This window comes from Amblyraja radiata, chromosome 18 (assembly GCF_010909765.2).
Source record: "Amblyraja radiata isolate CabotCenter1 chromosome 18, sAmbRad1.1.pri, whole genome shotgun sequence".
Lineage (NCBI taxonomy): Eukaryota > Metazoa > Chordata > Chondrichthyes > Rajiformes > Rajidae > Amblyraja > Amblyraja radiata.
This window is the reverse complement of record NC_045973.1, coordinates 31361143-31378231: the sequence shown is the minus strand read 5'-3', so window position 1 is coordinate 31378231 and position 17089 is coordinate 31361143. Positions and strand designations below refer to the sequence as shown.

Below are 17089 nucleotides of genomic sequence, written 5' to 3'. Positions count from 1 at the left end.
AGCAGCAGGCGCAGTGCTGAATTACCATCTTGGAGCCTAGGATCCTGTTGAGGATCGCCAGTGTTGGACTGCTGACTTTAACACCGTGGAGCTGTGGTCTGCGGAGCTTCTAGCCGTGGGCGTGATGCTGACTTTAACATCGCGGAGGCCTGGGATCTTTTGCCGGGGATCGCCAGTGTTGGAGCTTCCCCCGGCTCGACCTGTGGACTTCAGAGGCCGCGGTCTCCGATAAGAAGCGGCCTATTCGGAAACTCCAAGCCATTGAGTGTGTTCCGTTCCGACGCCGGAGTTTCAAACATCCCGGCAAGAGGGCCTGTACATCGAGCCGACGGAGCGGCGACTGCAGAGGGTTCTAGGCCCCGACCATGGGTGAACAAAGAGGAAGATGACTGAACTTTATTGCCTTCCATCAGTGTGAAACATTGATTCCGCTGTGGTGGATGTTTATGTTAAATTCAATTGTGTATTGTGTTTTTATTCGTATGGCTGTATTGTAACTCAAATTTCACTGTACCAATTGGTGCATGTGACAATAAATGTGAACTTGAACTACCACACTCTCCACTCTTTGACAAAAATATTCCGATTTTAGGTTTTGCGCTGTTTTGACAGGTATTCTGACTTCTGTGCAAGACCAGTATAGATGTACACTTGGTTGCAAACATTTCCCTTACGAGCCACACAACTATACTACAGGTGCTTCCGTTTTATATATGCATGCTACCAGATGATGTTAACGAGCAACTCTACAACTTCCCAAATGGGAGGGAACATACCAGTAACTTGATTGAATAAAACATTTCTATTTTGAATCATGATCTGATGCATGGCAAGCTGTAAGAACATCCAAATAGTAAATAGAAACAGTACATTAAAGGTTTGGACCCGTTGCCTTTGGCACTAGGCATTTTCAATACTTGCCAAGAAGGAATGTTTGAATAAATTATCGTTCAGTTCTCTGAACATTCACTGAAAAGTCAGTAATGGAAACACTTTATCAAAAAGTACTTTCTTTGGACAGAACAGATTTTTCTTGTTGAACTTGTTGAAAATCTCTGCATTCAAAGGTTAGCTACAAAAATCAGCTTATAAATAATAAATGCCAGCCCACTGCTGTTTAGGGACTAGCAGTATTGCTCTTGATGCACAAAGTTAAGCAGACAAGTGGCTTGATACATACATAAACAACAGAAAATTGAACTCAAACAAAAAAGGACACAGTGCTGGAGTAACTCAATGGGTCAAGCTGCATCTCTGGAGAACAGGGATTGGTGACATTTTGGGTTGGAACCCTTCCTCAGACTGATTTCAAACAATATGTTACAATGCTTTGACCAGACCTATCAACTCCATTCACTTATAGGAACAACATCCAAAAGAATGATATGTTGGAGAGGTAACACTACAATAAAACTAGCACTTGGATTTAAATTAAAATGTCAGGCTCTACAAACATTACGTTAAGATGGTTAAAGACATTTCTTAGTCCAGATCTAGTCTTGCATGGTGGAGGTCAATTGAACTGTTGAACAGGAAGCAGCAAGAACAATGCTATCCTTAAATAGATGCAAACAAATAGGAAGAAGATTGAACTTTATTGCCTTCCATCACAGTGAGGAATGTGGAATCCACTGTGGTGGATGTTTATGTTAATTTTTACGTGGTTGTGTGTCATGTTGCTTTTCATTTAGTATGGCTGTATGGTAACTCAAATTTCACTGTACCTTAATTGGTATGTGACAAACTAACCTTGAAATGCTGGAGGCCAGGCAGCATATCTGGAGAGAAGGAATGGGTGACGTTTAGTGTCTATCTTCACTGTAAACCAGCATTTGCAGTTCCTTCCTACACAATGCTATCCTTATGATGGCTGGGCCCTGCAAGCAAGTTCTGAAGATGTGGCTGAAGCAGTCATAGACATGTTCAGCCAGAAGTGCTAAATGGATGATCCATCATGTCTTACTCCCAAAGTCTCCAGCATTCCTCCCGAATGTTATATGACACATGGTTGGTTGGCATCTGATCCATCTACGAGAAATGATGGTGGGGCTTTGACATTGTCCTGCTTGGAGAGGGGAACGTTTCTTCTGTTGTTGCATTTATTGCTGTGGCTGACTAGGCCTATCCTTGGCAGGTAGACTCTCCCATAGCTTCTACGTGAAGTTGTCTCCAGGTGTTGGATTGGAGAGTGTGTTGCTCTTGCCACTGACCATTTTGTGGCGGTGCCGTCTGGCCTCCAGAGTCTTGAACGACTTGGTGCCATAATGCTTTATATCCACGTAGAGGCCCATTCTCCACCATCCCCAGTCCTCAGCAGCCTTTTCCAAGTTGTCAGTGCCAATGTTGAAATTTGTCAAATCTCTCTTAATCATATCCTTGTAGCAAAGCTTTGGTCTTGCTCTTGGCCTCCATGCACTGACGACCTCCCGAAAGAGCACATCTTTGGGAATGAATCCATTTTCCATCCCATGTATAATACATACACAGCTGAATTTAGCTGCATGACTGGTGATGTTAGTCTAGAGGCCAGAATTAATGATTTGGAAGAGGGAATTAGGAGCAACACTAGCAAGTTTGCAGATGACACAAAGCTGGGTGGCAGTGTGAACTGTGAAGAGGATGTTAGGAGGTTGCAGGGTGACCTGGATAGGTTGAGTGAATGGGCAGATGCGTGGCAGATGCAGTATAATATAGATAAATGTGAGGCTATCCACTTTGGCGGCAAAAATAAGGGGGCAGATTATTATCTCAATGGGGTTAGGTTAGGCAAGAGGGAGGTGCAGCGAGACCTGGGCGACCTTGTACACCAGTCAATGAAAGTTGGCGTGCAGGTACAGCAGGCAGTGAAGAAAGCTAATGGAATGTTGGCCTTCATAACAAGAGGATTTCAGTATAGGAGCAAAGAGGTTCTTCTGCAGTTGTATAGGGCTCTGGTGAGACCACATCTGGAGTATTGTGTCCAGTTTTGGTCTCCGAATTTGAGGAAGGACGTCGTTGTGATTGTGGCAGTGCAGCGTAGGTGCAAGAGATTGATCCCTGGGATGGCGGGACTGTCATATGAGGAAAGATTGAAAAGACTAGGCTTGTATTCACTGGAGTATAGAATGATGAGGGGGGATCTTATAGAAACATATAAAATTATAAAAGGACTGGACAAGCTAGATGCAGGAAAAATGTTCCCAATGTTGGGCGAGTCCAGAACCAGGGGCCACAGTCTTAGAATAAAGGGGAAGCCATTTAAGACTGAGGTGAAAAAAAACTTTTTCAACCAGAGAGTTGTGAATTTGTGGAATTCCCTGCCGCAGAGGGCAGTGGAGGCCAAGTCACTGGATGGATTTAAGAGAGAGTTAGATAGAGCTCTAGGGGCTAGTGGAATCAAGGGATATGGGGAGAAGGCAGGCACGGGTTATTGATTGGGCACGATCAGCCATGATCACAATGAATGGCAGTGCTGGTTCGAAGGGCCGAATGGCTTCCTCCTGCACCTATTTTCTATGTTTCTAAGTCAAAGACTGCTGTCAAAACTGCGTAAAATCTAAATCCCTCGATTGGCAACTGCATTTCTATTGTGTTACTCATGATCAATTTTACTATATCATCATTAGAGCCTACAGTATATTTTTTCTTCAGCTTTCAACCTGATTTTTGTTGGTGGTGTCATACCACATTGTTTAAAAATGAATTGGTTCAGTTATTTTGAAATACCACAGCAATATGTTGAATGCACATGACAAAAGCGAGTCATTCATCTTAACTACTTTGTGATCTTGTGTGTGCTTCACATGAGCTCTTCCCATACTTTATTATATCACCCAATCTTTCCATTCCTTTTTTCTTGTGTATCTATCATTCCTGTGAAAGGCATTTACTTTGCATCTAGTGACATGTTCCACACCATAATCATTCTCTTACTGCTAGAGGTTGCAGTAGGAGAATGGGTGGAGGAGAGGACATCATTATTTATTTATTTTTGAAGAAAAGGGTTAATTGAGTTGCAGTGAAATGCTTCATGTGGCCTGTGAAAACAGTAGACTTCAGGGCTAGGCTAAGTTATTTATTATAGTAGGGACCACATTGGCAGGAACACTGCCTACTGGTGGTTGACCCCACCCATTCCCTGCCACGAGGGCCGAGTGATATTTTGTTGATAACAAAAAAATAATGACATTCCTTGCATTTGTGTTGCTAGGCATAATGTCTGAACAATGTATATCTAGCAGAGGCACAGATTGCAAATGCTTGAACGTAGAACAAAAAATAAACGGCTCGCATTGGACTGATTTACTGTCTCTTTACATACATATTCATAATGAATTCCAGAAATGGGTTTAGTGGGCAGTAATTGTAGCAGGTAATTTAAATTTAAGGTTATTTTGGTTCCGCGTTCCATTTCCTCTGATTGTGACATTCAATCCGCCCATTTCATGAAGTTTAGAGGGTTGCTTAGCAGTAGCAAATAACATGGAGGTAATAAAAGGAATATGAGTAAATATATTTCAGTCATTTTGTTTCTAGTTTTATTTTCCAAAGCACCCTTGCAGATTTGGATATTTTTTTTCTGCTTCCATGTTAATTTATAAAGATAGATCCTTTACTGAGCTTTTACTTCAGAGTATAAAACGATATTGACAAAAACAGTTTGCACATCCCATTCCTATTATCTGTACTATAGGGATGGGCTGGGGGAATTGTGCGCCTTTTTTTCCCTTGCCTGTTCCTTCCACTTTTATAATATTCTGTAACATTATATTGATGAGTCCAGTTTTAACCACGAAAGTGCAGACTGAGACCCAAGGAACTTTGCATGCAGGATTCTTGAGCAATGCACAACGTGCTGGAGTAAACCATCAAGTCAGGCAGCAGCTGCGGAGGAAATGGGTAGGGGACGTTTCTGGTTTCAATCTGAAGAAGGGTCCTGACCCGAAATGTCGGCTGTCCATTTCTTCCTCAGATGCTGCATGACTTGCTGAGTTACTCAAACACTTTGTGTTTTGCTCTAGGAGAGCAAATGAAGGTTGTCTTTTGGGTCTCTGTCACCCCTTTAGCAATACTTGCCATTTTGCCTACTAATTTTCATGCAGTTATGCTGTCAAAATTGACAGCTTCTCAAGGACAAATCTGCAGTAACCCCAAGCCTTGCCAGAGCATGCCAGAACACTGATTCAAAGCTATAGTTACACCCACTTGCCAAAAGAATTACATCAATTGACTTGTAATTGTGTGCATTTTGTTTCCTGGGAGTTGTCTAAACCTGTAAACCAGGTGTTTTGTTGGATGTGGTAAGAATGTGTGCCCAAACAAAGGTTCCTTATCAATTTACAACCTCAGTTTTATAATTTTCCCTTTTGTCTCCCCTTGATCTCAACCCTCCACATTTGTAATCTCCTCCAACCTTGCACTCTTTGCTCACGTCTGCGGTTCTCTAATTCTAGCATTGTGAGAATCTGTAATTTTTTATTTGCTCTGCCTTTTGGTGGGTGTGCTTTGGCTGCCCTGAGTTCTGAAGTGTTTGCCGAAACCTCCCTATACTACCTCTTTTTAAAAAAAAACTTGAACTCCTCGTTATATCTTGATATCTTCATTATTCTTTTTGTAATGTCATACATTTCCAAGAACTGAAGCAGTGGACCTTTTTTGTTAAAGGCACTGAATAAAAAATGTAATTTATTAAAAAGTATGAGTTTATATAAAACTCAAGTGGAGGTGAGTTTTCAGGAGTAGATTTAGGCTTTGTGGGACTGTAGAAAGACCAAGGATAATTTTTCATTCTGTACCAAATGAGTCATTTTTGGTCTTTGATCCTTTGTATTTCCTTCTGCTCAAATTCTAACTGCAATGTGAAATTCTTTCAGAATTTTCCAGATTCTTAATTAGTAAGGCTGTCAGGGGTATGGGGAGAAGGCAGGAGAATGGGGTTGCGAGAGAAAGATAGATTAGCCATGATTGAATGGTTGAGTAGACTTGATGGGCCAGATGGCCTAACTCTGCTCTTAGAACTTAGGAACATGAAATTCTCATCTTAACTACCACCAACAACATAGTCAATCATTGGCATTAAACAAATCCCTCACCTTTAACATCCTGGGGTCACTGTTAACCAGAGCCATAATTAGACTAGCCACACAAATATGGTGATTATCAGGGCCGATATCCTATTGGACCCTTTGAATCCTCAAAGCCTTTACATTATCTACAAGGTGCATTGAGAGTATAGAAACATAGAAAATAGGAGCAGGAGTAGGCCATTCGGCCCTTCGAGGCTGCACCGCAATTTGCACTCTTTGCTCACGTGCACACAATGACAGAGCTACCAGCCTTGGAGGGCATCTACCACACGCGGTGCCTCAGGAAGGCCCTCAGCATCCATAAGGACTCATCACACCCCTGCCACGGTCTGTTTCAACTACTTCCCTCCGGCAGACGTTACAAGGCCTTCTACGCCCGAACCTCCAGACTCAGGAACAGTTTCATCCCAAGAGCTATAGCGGCTCTGAACCGGCCCTAATGAGTGCCCCCCCACCCACCCCCTTTGGACAGTCTCCCTCAGATGGTCACGTCAATCAATTCAGCTTGTTTATTTATGTATTGTATTTATTTACCTTTCCTGGACATCAGTGGAGCTGCTCACTAAATCTCGTTGCACTGACGTGCAATGACAATAAAAGATATATTATTATATATTATTATTATTATATGGCTGATCAAATTTATTTTTTTTGAAACACAAAGTTTCATGAGAGTATGATGGAACGCTTCCGCTTGGCTAGATGTGTGCAGATTCAACAATTTTTTCAAAGCTTAATAGCACCAGGATACAGCAGCCTGCTTGATTGGGTCTATCCCCACCACCCTGAGCTGGTGATCAGTACCTGTTGGATGTTTCATCTACCAAATGCATTGTGTGTATCTATCTCAAAGCACTTGCCAAACCATAAGGATGAGGCTGGAAGATGATCACGTGGGGTTTTCTCTGGGTGCTTGGTTTTTCACACATCTCAAAGCTATGATTCACAGCTTCATTGTGAATTGCTCCTAATATAGGTGAATGGGATAACCTCGGGGATAGGGATTTTATTAAGAATGCGGAGAATAAAATATGGGATTAATGTAGGATTTGTGCAATTGAATGGTTTGTGTAGATTCAATGGGCTGAACGGCCTGTTACCATGCTGTATTTTGTTTATAACTCCCTGGTTGCACACTGTCACTGGGTCTATTTTTCTACCCAACTGTACTGTGAATATGCACTTTCGCAAAAGCTGAACAATATAAAGGGAAATGCCAGTTTCCCAATTTAAAAAACAGTAGAAGTTGAACAATTGCACATTAAAAAAAAAAAAAAAGATTTTCTGCTGGATATAATTTGTAACCAAATTGGTATAATGGCTGCAATATGTAATAGATCTCTGTTTTTTTTTACAGCGATGGCTGCCATTCGCAAAAAACTCGTTATAGTTGGTGATGGTGCTTGTGGCAAGACATGTCTACTCATTGTCTTCAGTAAAGATCAGTTCCCTGAGGTGTACGTTCCAACGGTTTTTGAAAATTATGTAGCAGATATTGAAGTGGATGGAAAGCAGGTTGGTAGTAACATCTAAAATATTCTGTTCGTATAACATGTGTAACATTCAAACGGTTTCAATAACCCTATTCTCTTGGCTATTGTTCATCTAGCTTTAATGCATAATATTATTTCCCCATTTGTCTGAATTTATCAGCATTGGTCCCTCTTTTAAAATAGAAGTGACAGTATAGGAGAGGAAGGAACAGACTAACGGTGAACTGTAAAGTGTGTTATTAAGCCGATTGTGTTAACCCTATTAAAACATGATTGTGTGTTTTTAATATTTCTCAAGTTCATTTTAAGACTCTTTAGACTTTAGAAATACAGTGCGGAAACAGGGAAAATGTACAAACTACGTATGGACAATACCTGTAGTCAGAATCAACCCTAGGTCTCTGGTGCTGTAAGACACATTAATCACAAAAGGGCCTTGTTTAAGGTGTGGCACGAAATGCAGATGCTAGTTTACACCGAAGATAGACACAAAATGCTGGAGTAACTCAGCGGGTCACGCAGCATCTCTGGAGAAAAGGAATAGGTGACACCTGGGTCGAGATCCTTCTTTAGACTTGTTTAAATTGGAGCGGTAGAGCCGGGTTCAATCATAAGCTCACATTCTGTGTGTGTGGAGTTTGCATGATCTCCTTGTGCATGCACAGGCTTCCTCACACAACCCAAAAGTGTGAGAGTTTGTAGGTTCGTTGCCCTTTGTAAAATTGCTCCTAGTGTTGGGATTGGATTAAATTGAAATTGTGTGAATGGATCATCAATGGTGGTCATGGACTCAATGGGTGGAAGGGCCTGTTTCCATGCTGTATCTCTCAACTAAACTAAACATTCATCGATGTGTTTGAGTTTATTACCAATATTCAAGACTATCTTTACAGCAGACTTGCTCTCTTAAAATGAAGAGCAAACCTGTGTGATTTGCCTATTCTATTTCCAATGCTGCAGGGATTGTTTTAATTCAGGAACAGAAAATGAATTTTCTTTATTTATTCTTTATAAAAATTGACCGTTTTAATCTTCTCCAGGTTGAACTGGCTCTTTGGGACACAGCAGGACAGGAAGATTATGATCGACTTCGGCCTCTCTCCTATCCAGATACAGATGTAATTCTAATGTGTTTTTCAATCGATAGTCCTGACAGTTTGGGTGAGATAACTTTAATGTACTGCTTAATCTTACTACTCTATCATTCTTTTAGTTAAATATATTAATCTAAACTGAAGTCATTTTGCTTTTGTCAGTGTTGAAGAGTGATTTGCATTTACACAGTTAGAAATGTCCATCTAAAGGAGACATTTTAACAAAAAACATTTAGACAACTTAAAAGTGTGGTGCTCTTTTGAGAAAGGCGTGTGCTGCATTTAATTCTTTCTGAAGATCTTAATGTAAAAATACGAAGACATTTAACAAGCCTTTCACGTCTCAGGCATTTAAAAATTTCTGGAAATGGACAGTTTATTGCCTTGTGCAGTGATCTGTAAGGTTAATATTTAGTGTGATTACTAACATCTTGTTCTGCAGTCTCATTATAATTTGTATGATGTCATTGCCTTTGATCCTCCTGTTACATTATTCAGTGTAGAGATTCTTCTGGGGTGATTTTCCATGGCATTGCTGTGGTTATTGCATAATTATTTTATTTTGAAAGCATTGTTTTGGAGTTGCTTGCTGGTTACTGAAGACTTGTGCGGTACACAGTGTGGCAAGTACAAAAGCATTGGGTCAAATTGTCCTCCGTCTATCCTGGACACTGCACTTTGATTTATGCTTTTTCATTTAATACCAAAGTCTGATTTACACTCTTGTATTTTGGAATAACACACTCATATTTACGGCTGGCAGCGTAATCGCTTATGTTCTATTTGCGCTGTTTTGAATTACACCTGCCTTTTCAAGAATGTAACCCCCCCCGCCCCATGTAAAATGTGAGATGGCTGTGCTATTTTAACACTTTGAATTATTGTTCAAGTGTAAAAATGCAGACAAGTAAAGAAGAGTTTCTTCTTACATGCACAAGCACGGTGAGGTACAGGTACAATGGAAATCTTGCAGCCGCATCACAGGCACATAGACTCAGACACCATACAAAAACATAAATAGACATTAATTACACACAAATTATACAAGACGATGAAAAGAAAAAAGATTGCATTAATAAAACAAAATATGAGTGCAAATTAAATCAAGGTGAACAGCAACCTTGACTAAACTTGCCTATTTAATTAAGGGTAATGACCTTTAGTCAAGCCCCTCTAGATTTATCACACAGCATAAAGCTGGTCAGCTTGGTGCAAAGTGTATCTGCCCAACCTCCCTCCCCCCAGTTGAGTAGGCTATTTAATGCTCCTAGAAATCTGGAATGATTTGCAGCTACAGAAGATTCTGTGGTAATATTGTCAAATCAGACCATTACCCTAATGCATTATAAAATGAGACTGAGAACACCTATAAAGTTTTCAAACGTGCAAAAATAGAGATCACATTGAAGGTGGCAAGACAGGTTAAATCACTCACTAAAGCGAACAGTATCCTGGACTCTCTGGCTTTTGTACATTGTGGCCATATCTACAAAGGCGAACTAAGCTTATACAGAGCATCATCCTGCTGGGGCAGAAGGAGTGTTTGGTGCTGACACTGCATTTTCGGAAGGACACGATGGCTTGGGAGAGGAGTCTGAAGAGATTTGCTACAATATTTATAGAGCTGAAGTATAGTTGGAGTGTAATTGTAGAACTTTTGAGACTTAAATTGCAGAGGCAGCTTCATGTTTTGGAGATCATGAAGTATTTAGATAAAAGAGAAAGTCCTTTTAATTATGAAGTTGACTAGCAGATATCGCAGACATGGGCGGCTCAGTCAAAAAGAGGTGATGTGAGAGCACCTTTTTTTCCTCAAGTAATTAGTATTGTATGCTTTTTTTACAGGCTGGTGGGAACTGATTCAATAGAATCTTTACAAATAACAATAAAAACAAAAAATATATAACAGGGAGTGTGTAAAACCTGCCATGCTGCATATGATTCTGAATCTGTGCTATACAAGTAAAACGCATGTATTCATTTTTTTTCCTACAAACTAGAAAATATTCCAGAGAAGTGGACTCCAGAAGTGAAACATTTTTGCCCTAGTGTGCCCATTATCCTTGTTGGGAATAAAAAGGATTTGAGGAACGATGAGCACACACGAAGGGAACTGGCAAAGATGAAGCAGGTTAGTAGGGAAATACAGGAAGAGACTGCAGATGCTGGAACTTTGAGCAAAACACTAAGTGCTGAAGTAACTCTCAGTGGGTCACGCAACATCCCTGGAGGATGTGGATAGGTGATGTTTGGGTGGGGACCCTTGTTTCTTGTCTGATCTGCTGAATTACCCCAGCACTCTGTGTTTTGTGAAGATACTGACCAAGTTCATCAGTGTCTGTTTTCCTTTGGGGGGGTGGGGGGTTATTGCTAAAGGTTCAGAGTATTTACTTTGTGATGATATCAATTGTGATTTTTATCTTGGGCATCCTGTTTTTCTATAATAGCATATATGCTGAGTTGAACAACAGAAAGGGATGTATCTGTTTGCAATGTCATTTTCAGCTTTGAATCTTCGGGGAAAACTTAAATCTTATGAAGGTGTACAGAATCATGAAATAAATAAATCGGGCAGACACAGTCTCTTGCCTATAGTAGGGAAATTGAGATCCAGAAGACAGGTTAAGGTGGCGGAAAGATTTAATAGGAATCTGAGTGGTGATGTTTCACACAAAGGGTGGTGGTGAAATAAGCTGCCGAAGGAGGTAGTTGAGGCAGGTACTATGGCAATGTTTAAGAAACGTTTAGACAGGTATATGGATAGGACAGGTTTAGAAGAATGTGGACCAAATGCAGGCAGATGGGATGAATGTAGATGGGACATGTTGGTCAGTGCGGGCAAGTTGAGCGAAGGGCCTGTTTCCTTGCTGTGTGACTCTATAATTCTGAGCTTAAAAATAGCTACACCACTCATGACTAGATAAACTTTACCTTGCAAGTCAGAACTGAGCAGAGAGTAATGCAGACTACCTTCTGATTTCCTATTAATTAGTGATTTGATTCCTAGTTTTTAAATATTATTTTAACAGTGGTCTTTTGTATTATGCAGGAGCCTGTGAAACCCGAAGAAGGCAAAGAGATAGTCACCAAGATTTGTGCGTACGGCTACATGGAATGCTCGGCAAAAACTAAAGATGGTGTGAGGGAAGTTTTCGAAATGGCCACAAGGGCTGCCCTGCAAGCTAAGCGCCCGAGGCATAAGGCGTTTTGTAGTGTTCTATAAGGCACAAATGCAAGACCAGTGCACCCTACCATATATTTACAGTCACTTGATTTAAAAAAACAACCTTGAATTGGTGTTTGTTAAACCTAGTAAGATAGTGTCTTGATTATTCCGGCCTCTCATTTGATCTATATACTGTCCCTGACATCTCTGTTTGCTACCAATATTTAAAAGCCAGCAAAGGCTGTTTTTTATTTCTAGTTCAGTGGTGTACTGATGTGTAGTTATGGTCATTTTTACAGTATGCATGTATCCATCTAAACTTTGGTTAAATATTACTGTAGCTTTTTTTAAAAACCTATCCACTTTACATGGTCAGTAGGTGCAGCCTTACTGGTAGGAAAACGCACTCTTGTCAGCTTGTATTTCTTGACATAGAACCAAACTAAGAAATTAGTTTGCCATCACTGTTTATAGATGTAGCTTGATTCGACTTTTGTATAATTGGATTTCTTAATGCTAATACTGTAGCCTAAACTGAAAATTTTAAATGTATTGGGGGGGGGGGGGGGGGGGGGGGGGTTAGTGCAAAATAATGGACGTTTGAATTCCTTTGTGTAAAATCTTGGTGACTTCTGAAAAGTGATAATTGATGTAAACCAAGTCAAGCTTATGTACAATGTGGAAATTTTAATGCGGGGGGGGGGGGGGGGGGGGGAGAGGTTGGAGGTTGAGGGACAGGAATTCTGTCTCTGTTCCAGGCCACAGCTGTGTCCTTGCAGATTAAATAGAGGTCCTGCTCCGCTTGCGAAACAAAGCTCGGCAGTCCTTCAATAAAAAAATGCGCGTGGCCATTGGCACCATGCACTCAAGGCCTTCTATTTATCATATGTTGGTATATGTAATGCCTGCCTTTTTATGTTTTTGTTTTACATTGAAGATGTATTTGAGGTTCCGAATGTACCTCACTTGCAGTTCCTTATGTTTTTTTTGGCTGTGTCCGTAAATAGCTACCAGCAATACTAATAGCAAAATAAAAGCCAGTTGTTTTTTTTTAAATACAGCTGTTCGGGCCTATTCTTTACACTTCTTTTAAGTGTGGATATGTTCTAATAAAGTTCCACTATGTCAATTTCTTCAAAGCGTTCTTGTAATTTTTAAACCTTAACTGCTGGCACATTTGGAAAGTGTTCAGCTCATGCAGCAGTATTAAAATGCAAGTCACTGCAATGGAACTGCTAAAGTCAGTTGTTACAGCACTGAAATATTTAACCTTGGAATTAGGCAGTTAGTTTGAATGATGTGTATAACATTTTGATCTGCCCACATCTTTTGTTTAAATCGTGCTCTTCACCCTTTTGGATCTAGAGCAAGGTTTAAGCTCCTGCAAATATATCAGGAAGTTTATTCCGATGTAGTCATTTTACCATGTGGAAACTTGTATGTAAAATGAACCTGGTAAAAGTATTCGGAGGGACAAGAGGGAGATCAAGGAAAACTCTTCTCGTATAATGCGTAAGGGGAAGTCGATCCTTCCTGCTTGAAAGAGTGGTGGTGGTGGAAACGGTGTAGTTGATGTGTGACCACTTGAACAGCAAGAGCTGGGAAATAAAATTGGAATTAACTCATTTTTGGTTGCCATGGTCAGGCAGAATAATTCTGTGTTGAGCTGGAAGCACGGGCTCAACAACTGTATGGGAGAGGAGGAAGCAATGAAACATTAGGGATGTGTACGGATTATTGTTTACCCATCTCTCACAGTTTCCCTCAATGTTCCTATCCTCACAACCGTAGCCTCATTTATTAAAGCATTTCTTGCCATTCCTTTCTTTGTGTACATTTTACCAGCTTTTAATAGTTCTACTTAATCTGCTACCAAAGGTTTATTTTCCTATTTGGAGAGAGATTTTTAAACTTTCTACATTTCATCCTTTTTTCCTTGTTTTAAAGGCAGAAACCACAAGAGGGGTGGATGAAGAATCATTTTGTAGCTTATCTTGCAGCCTAATGTTTTCAGTTAAGTCAAATGCAGAATTCAAAGATTCTGGTTAAATCATAGATTCAAATGAATTTTTTGAAGAAGTATATTTGTCAGATTATGCTCAAGTAAATCCAATGTTTTGCGGCTGTTCAAATTTTGCTGTACGTGTAGTGTAAAATAGCAGGAAGGACACAGTGCTGGAGTAACTCAGCGAGTCGGGCAGCATCCATGAAGAACATGGATAGGTGACATTTTGGGTCAGGACCCTTCTTCAGACAGATAGTAGGGTGGTGGGGTGGGTATGAAAGCTGGAAGAGAGGAGGGGCAGGACAAAGCATGGCAGGAATATCGCCTTGTATGGTTTAGGCTCCTGTTTTCCCCCTAAAGCTAAAGGCAATGTATGTGGGGATTTGACTATACTTAAGGTTAATTCTCGGACCTGTCCTTCATTTTCCCCCTCCTGAAAAAACAGCGTCAATAATGTCACCCCTTGTCTTCCACAGGTAAAAAATCCAACCTCCTTGGTTTCGGGGACCAAAGTCCCAGTCTCTCCTTACAACCCAAACCTTCCGATCCCGGCGAATAGAACAGCGCAAATATCCAATTTTAAGAACATCTCAGTGCATTTGTAACATGTTGTCCAAATCCTGTGCTCAATACTCAAACTGATGAAGACAAACATGCCAAACACCTTCCTCGCACATCTATCCATTTCTCCACTTCCAAGGCACAATGTACCTGCAGCTTTGAATCTTTCTGCAACAAAACACTCCCCAGACCTTACCATTTACTGTGCATGTCTTGTCCTGAAAAATAATTGCTAAGTTTGACATTTTGATAGCCTTCAGAGTTTATCGTCCAAGAAAATACCATTGATTCTGATCTGAAATTAGTTAAAACAATAAAATTGAGTTCAAGGCTTCAATTTTGTAGTCAGATTAAGGGCAAGGAGGAGTTATGAGTTAGAGGAATTGTTGCCTACCATTATTCTTTGCAACATAGTTTTTAAATGAACCGGGTTGTTATTTTCTCATTAGGGCACCGTGTAGATAAATATTGTTTTTTGTCAAAAGGTGGAACCTGTCGCAGTTTGTGCTGAAAGAGGGTTCAGGGTTTTAGAAACAAATTAAAAATAGGTTTCGGTACAAAATAAATCAAAATATCAGTCTGAAGAAGGGTTTCGCCCCGAAACGTTGCCTATTTCCTTCGCTCCATAGATGCTGCCGTACCCGCTGAGTTTCTCCAGCACTTTTGTCTACCTTCGATTTTCCAGCATCTGCAGTTCCTTCTTAAACAAATCAAAATATTTAACTGAATGTAAAGCATGCATGTAGCTTTCAACTATTTGCAGAATGATTCATACTAATACATTAATTTTTGACTCATTAACATGCACTGAGTCATTAGAGTTTTAACCTCTGCCCTTTGCCACTTATTCCACACATCTGCTATTCAAATCCCCCTTCACCTTTATCCACCTATCACTTGCCAAGCTTTGTCCCACCCTAACTTGTCTCTTCCAGATATCTATTCCCTACTGCAATCAGTCTGAAGAAGGGTCCTGATCCAAAAAGTCACATGAAGATAGACAAAGTGCTGGAGTAACTCAAAGGGTCCAGACCGGAAACGTCACCCATCATTTTTCTCCAGAGATGCTACCCGCCCCACTGAGTTACTCCAGCACTTTGTGTCTATCTTTGGTATATAACCAGCATCTGCAGTTTTTTTTTAATTCTACCCGAAATGTCATTGTCTATTTCCTCCACAGATGCCGCCTGACTCATTGAGTTCCTTTAGCATTCATCTGTGTTTTGCTCAAAATTCCAGCATGTACAGTTCCTTGTATCTTCCTAAAGTTGCTGGGTGGTAGTGAAGCATATACTAAGGGAAGAAGGTTGTAAGAATAGCGATAGCACAACTCCCTGGGACCTCACTGTCTATTTAAATCTGGTAGCAATTGAAATTTTGGACAAAGCTTGGTTAAGGAATGTTGCAAACCATGCAAGCAAACATTGCAAAAAAGTGACAGGTAACTGAACAAGGACTCTAATCGCTTCTTGCTGATTCCCAATATGTTGTGACTAAGAGGAAAATATATATTTTTTAACTACTTTCCTCATAGTCACAACATATGTGGAACAAATGTTTGAAATAATTACAATAGATATCGTGGAGGCAAGGTAGCATGAACACTTCCAGCAAAAGCCAATTAAATATTTTATAGTGATCAATGCACTAGGTGCCTATATCCTTGTAGGTGGTGGAAGTTGCAGGTTTGGGGGGTGCTCTCTGAAGAGCCTGGTTAAGTAACTGCAGTGCATGTTGTGCAGGGGTGGAGGGAGTGAATGTTTAAGATGGTCAATGCTGTGCTAAACAAGTGGGCTGCTTTGTTCTGATTGTTCCAAACACTTTGAGGGCTGTTAGAGCAGCACTTACCCACTGACGTGAGGAGGATTCTGACTCCCCACTATTGCGCCTTGTAGACATGAGATGGACCTTGCTGTGCTAAAAGACAGGAACACTCTGAACCTTTCACTGCTGCAGCAGGAAGGGTAGGTGCAATTTGATTTTTTTTTAAATCCACTGCTCAGGGAGGCAGGGGAGTGCTGGAATCTTACATTTGGGGACGGCTTCAGTTCCATTGGAGGAGACGAGTGCATGGTGGAATATTGGGTTGGGGATCACACCATTGGGGGAGCAGCCCCAACGGGTCTGCACTTGGTCTAGTATACTTTTAAAACTCTGTGTGTGTGTGTGTGTATGTCACGCTGGCCACCTTCTTATCGCGTGCCCCCCCCCCCCCCCCGGCCCGCTCTGTCACGCTGGCGGAAGCCAAAGATCGGCTCTTCCCCTGCTGCTTTTCGCCGTCGTCGCTGGCGACCCGCACGCTTGCACTGTCCGAAAATCCCACGCGTCAACGGCCTGTCGGCCAGCAGGCGCATTGATGGCGTACGCAGCGTCCCGACATCGTATGCAGCGTCTTGACATCGTACGCAGCGTCTTGACGACGTACGCCTGGCCCGCAGGCTCACTCGGCATCACGCCCGCCCATCCACTCCACCCTCCCCGCGTTGGGGGAACAGACCTAACGGGTCTGCACTTGGTCTAGTAACTATTAAAAGTCTAATCTTGGATGTGTGTGTGTGTCTTTATGTACAGATGTCTGTTTACCCTTACAGATTTCACATAGGCATATTCTTCTTTCTTCACAGATACACAAAATGCTAGTGACTCAGCGGGACGGGCAGCTGAAGGTGATATTTCAGGTCGAGACCCTTCTACAGACTGAGAAG

The 17089-nt window shown here is 41.2% G+C and overlaps 1 protein-coding gene across 1 annotated transcript in view; it reads left to right on the top strand.

Moving 5' to 3' along the window:
• Positions 1 to 12951, top strand: part of LOC116983339 (transforming protein RhoA-like) — a 29832-nt gene extending 16881 nt beyond the window's left edge. The window contains exons 2-5 of the mRNA XM_033037048.1: positions 7423 to 7580; positions 8599 to 8719; positions 10653 to 10783; positions 11702 to 12951. Coding sequence (XP_032892939.1) covers positions 7425 to 7580; positions 8599 to 8719; positions 10653 to 10783; positions 11702 to 11875 — 582 coding nt within the window. The 5' untranslated portion in view covers positions 7423 to 7424 and the 3' untranslated portion in view covers positions 11876 to 12951. The remainder of the gene's footprint in view (positions 1 to 7422; positions 7581 to 8598; positions 8720 to 10652; positions 10784 to 11701) is intronic.
• The last annotated feature ends 4138 nt before the right edge of the window (positions 12952 to 17089 follow it).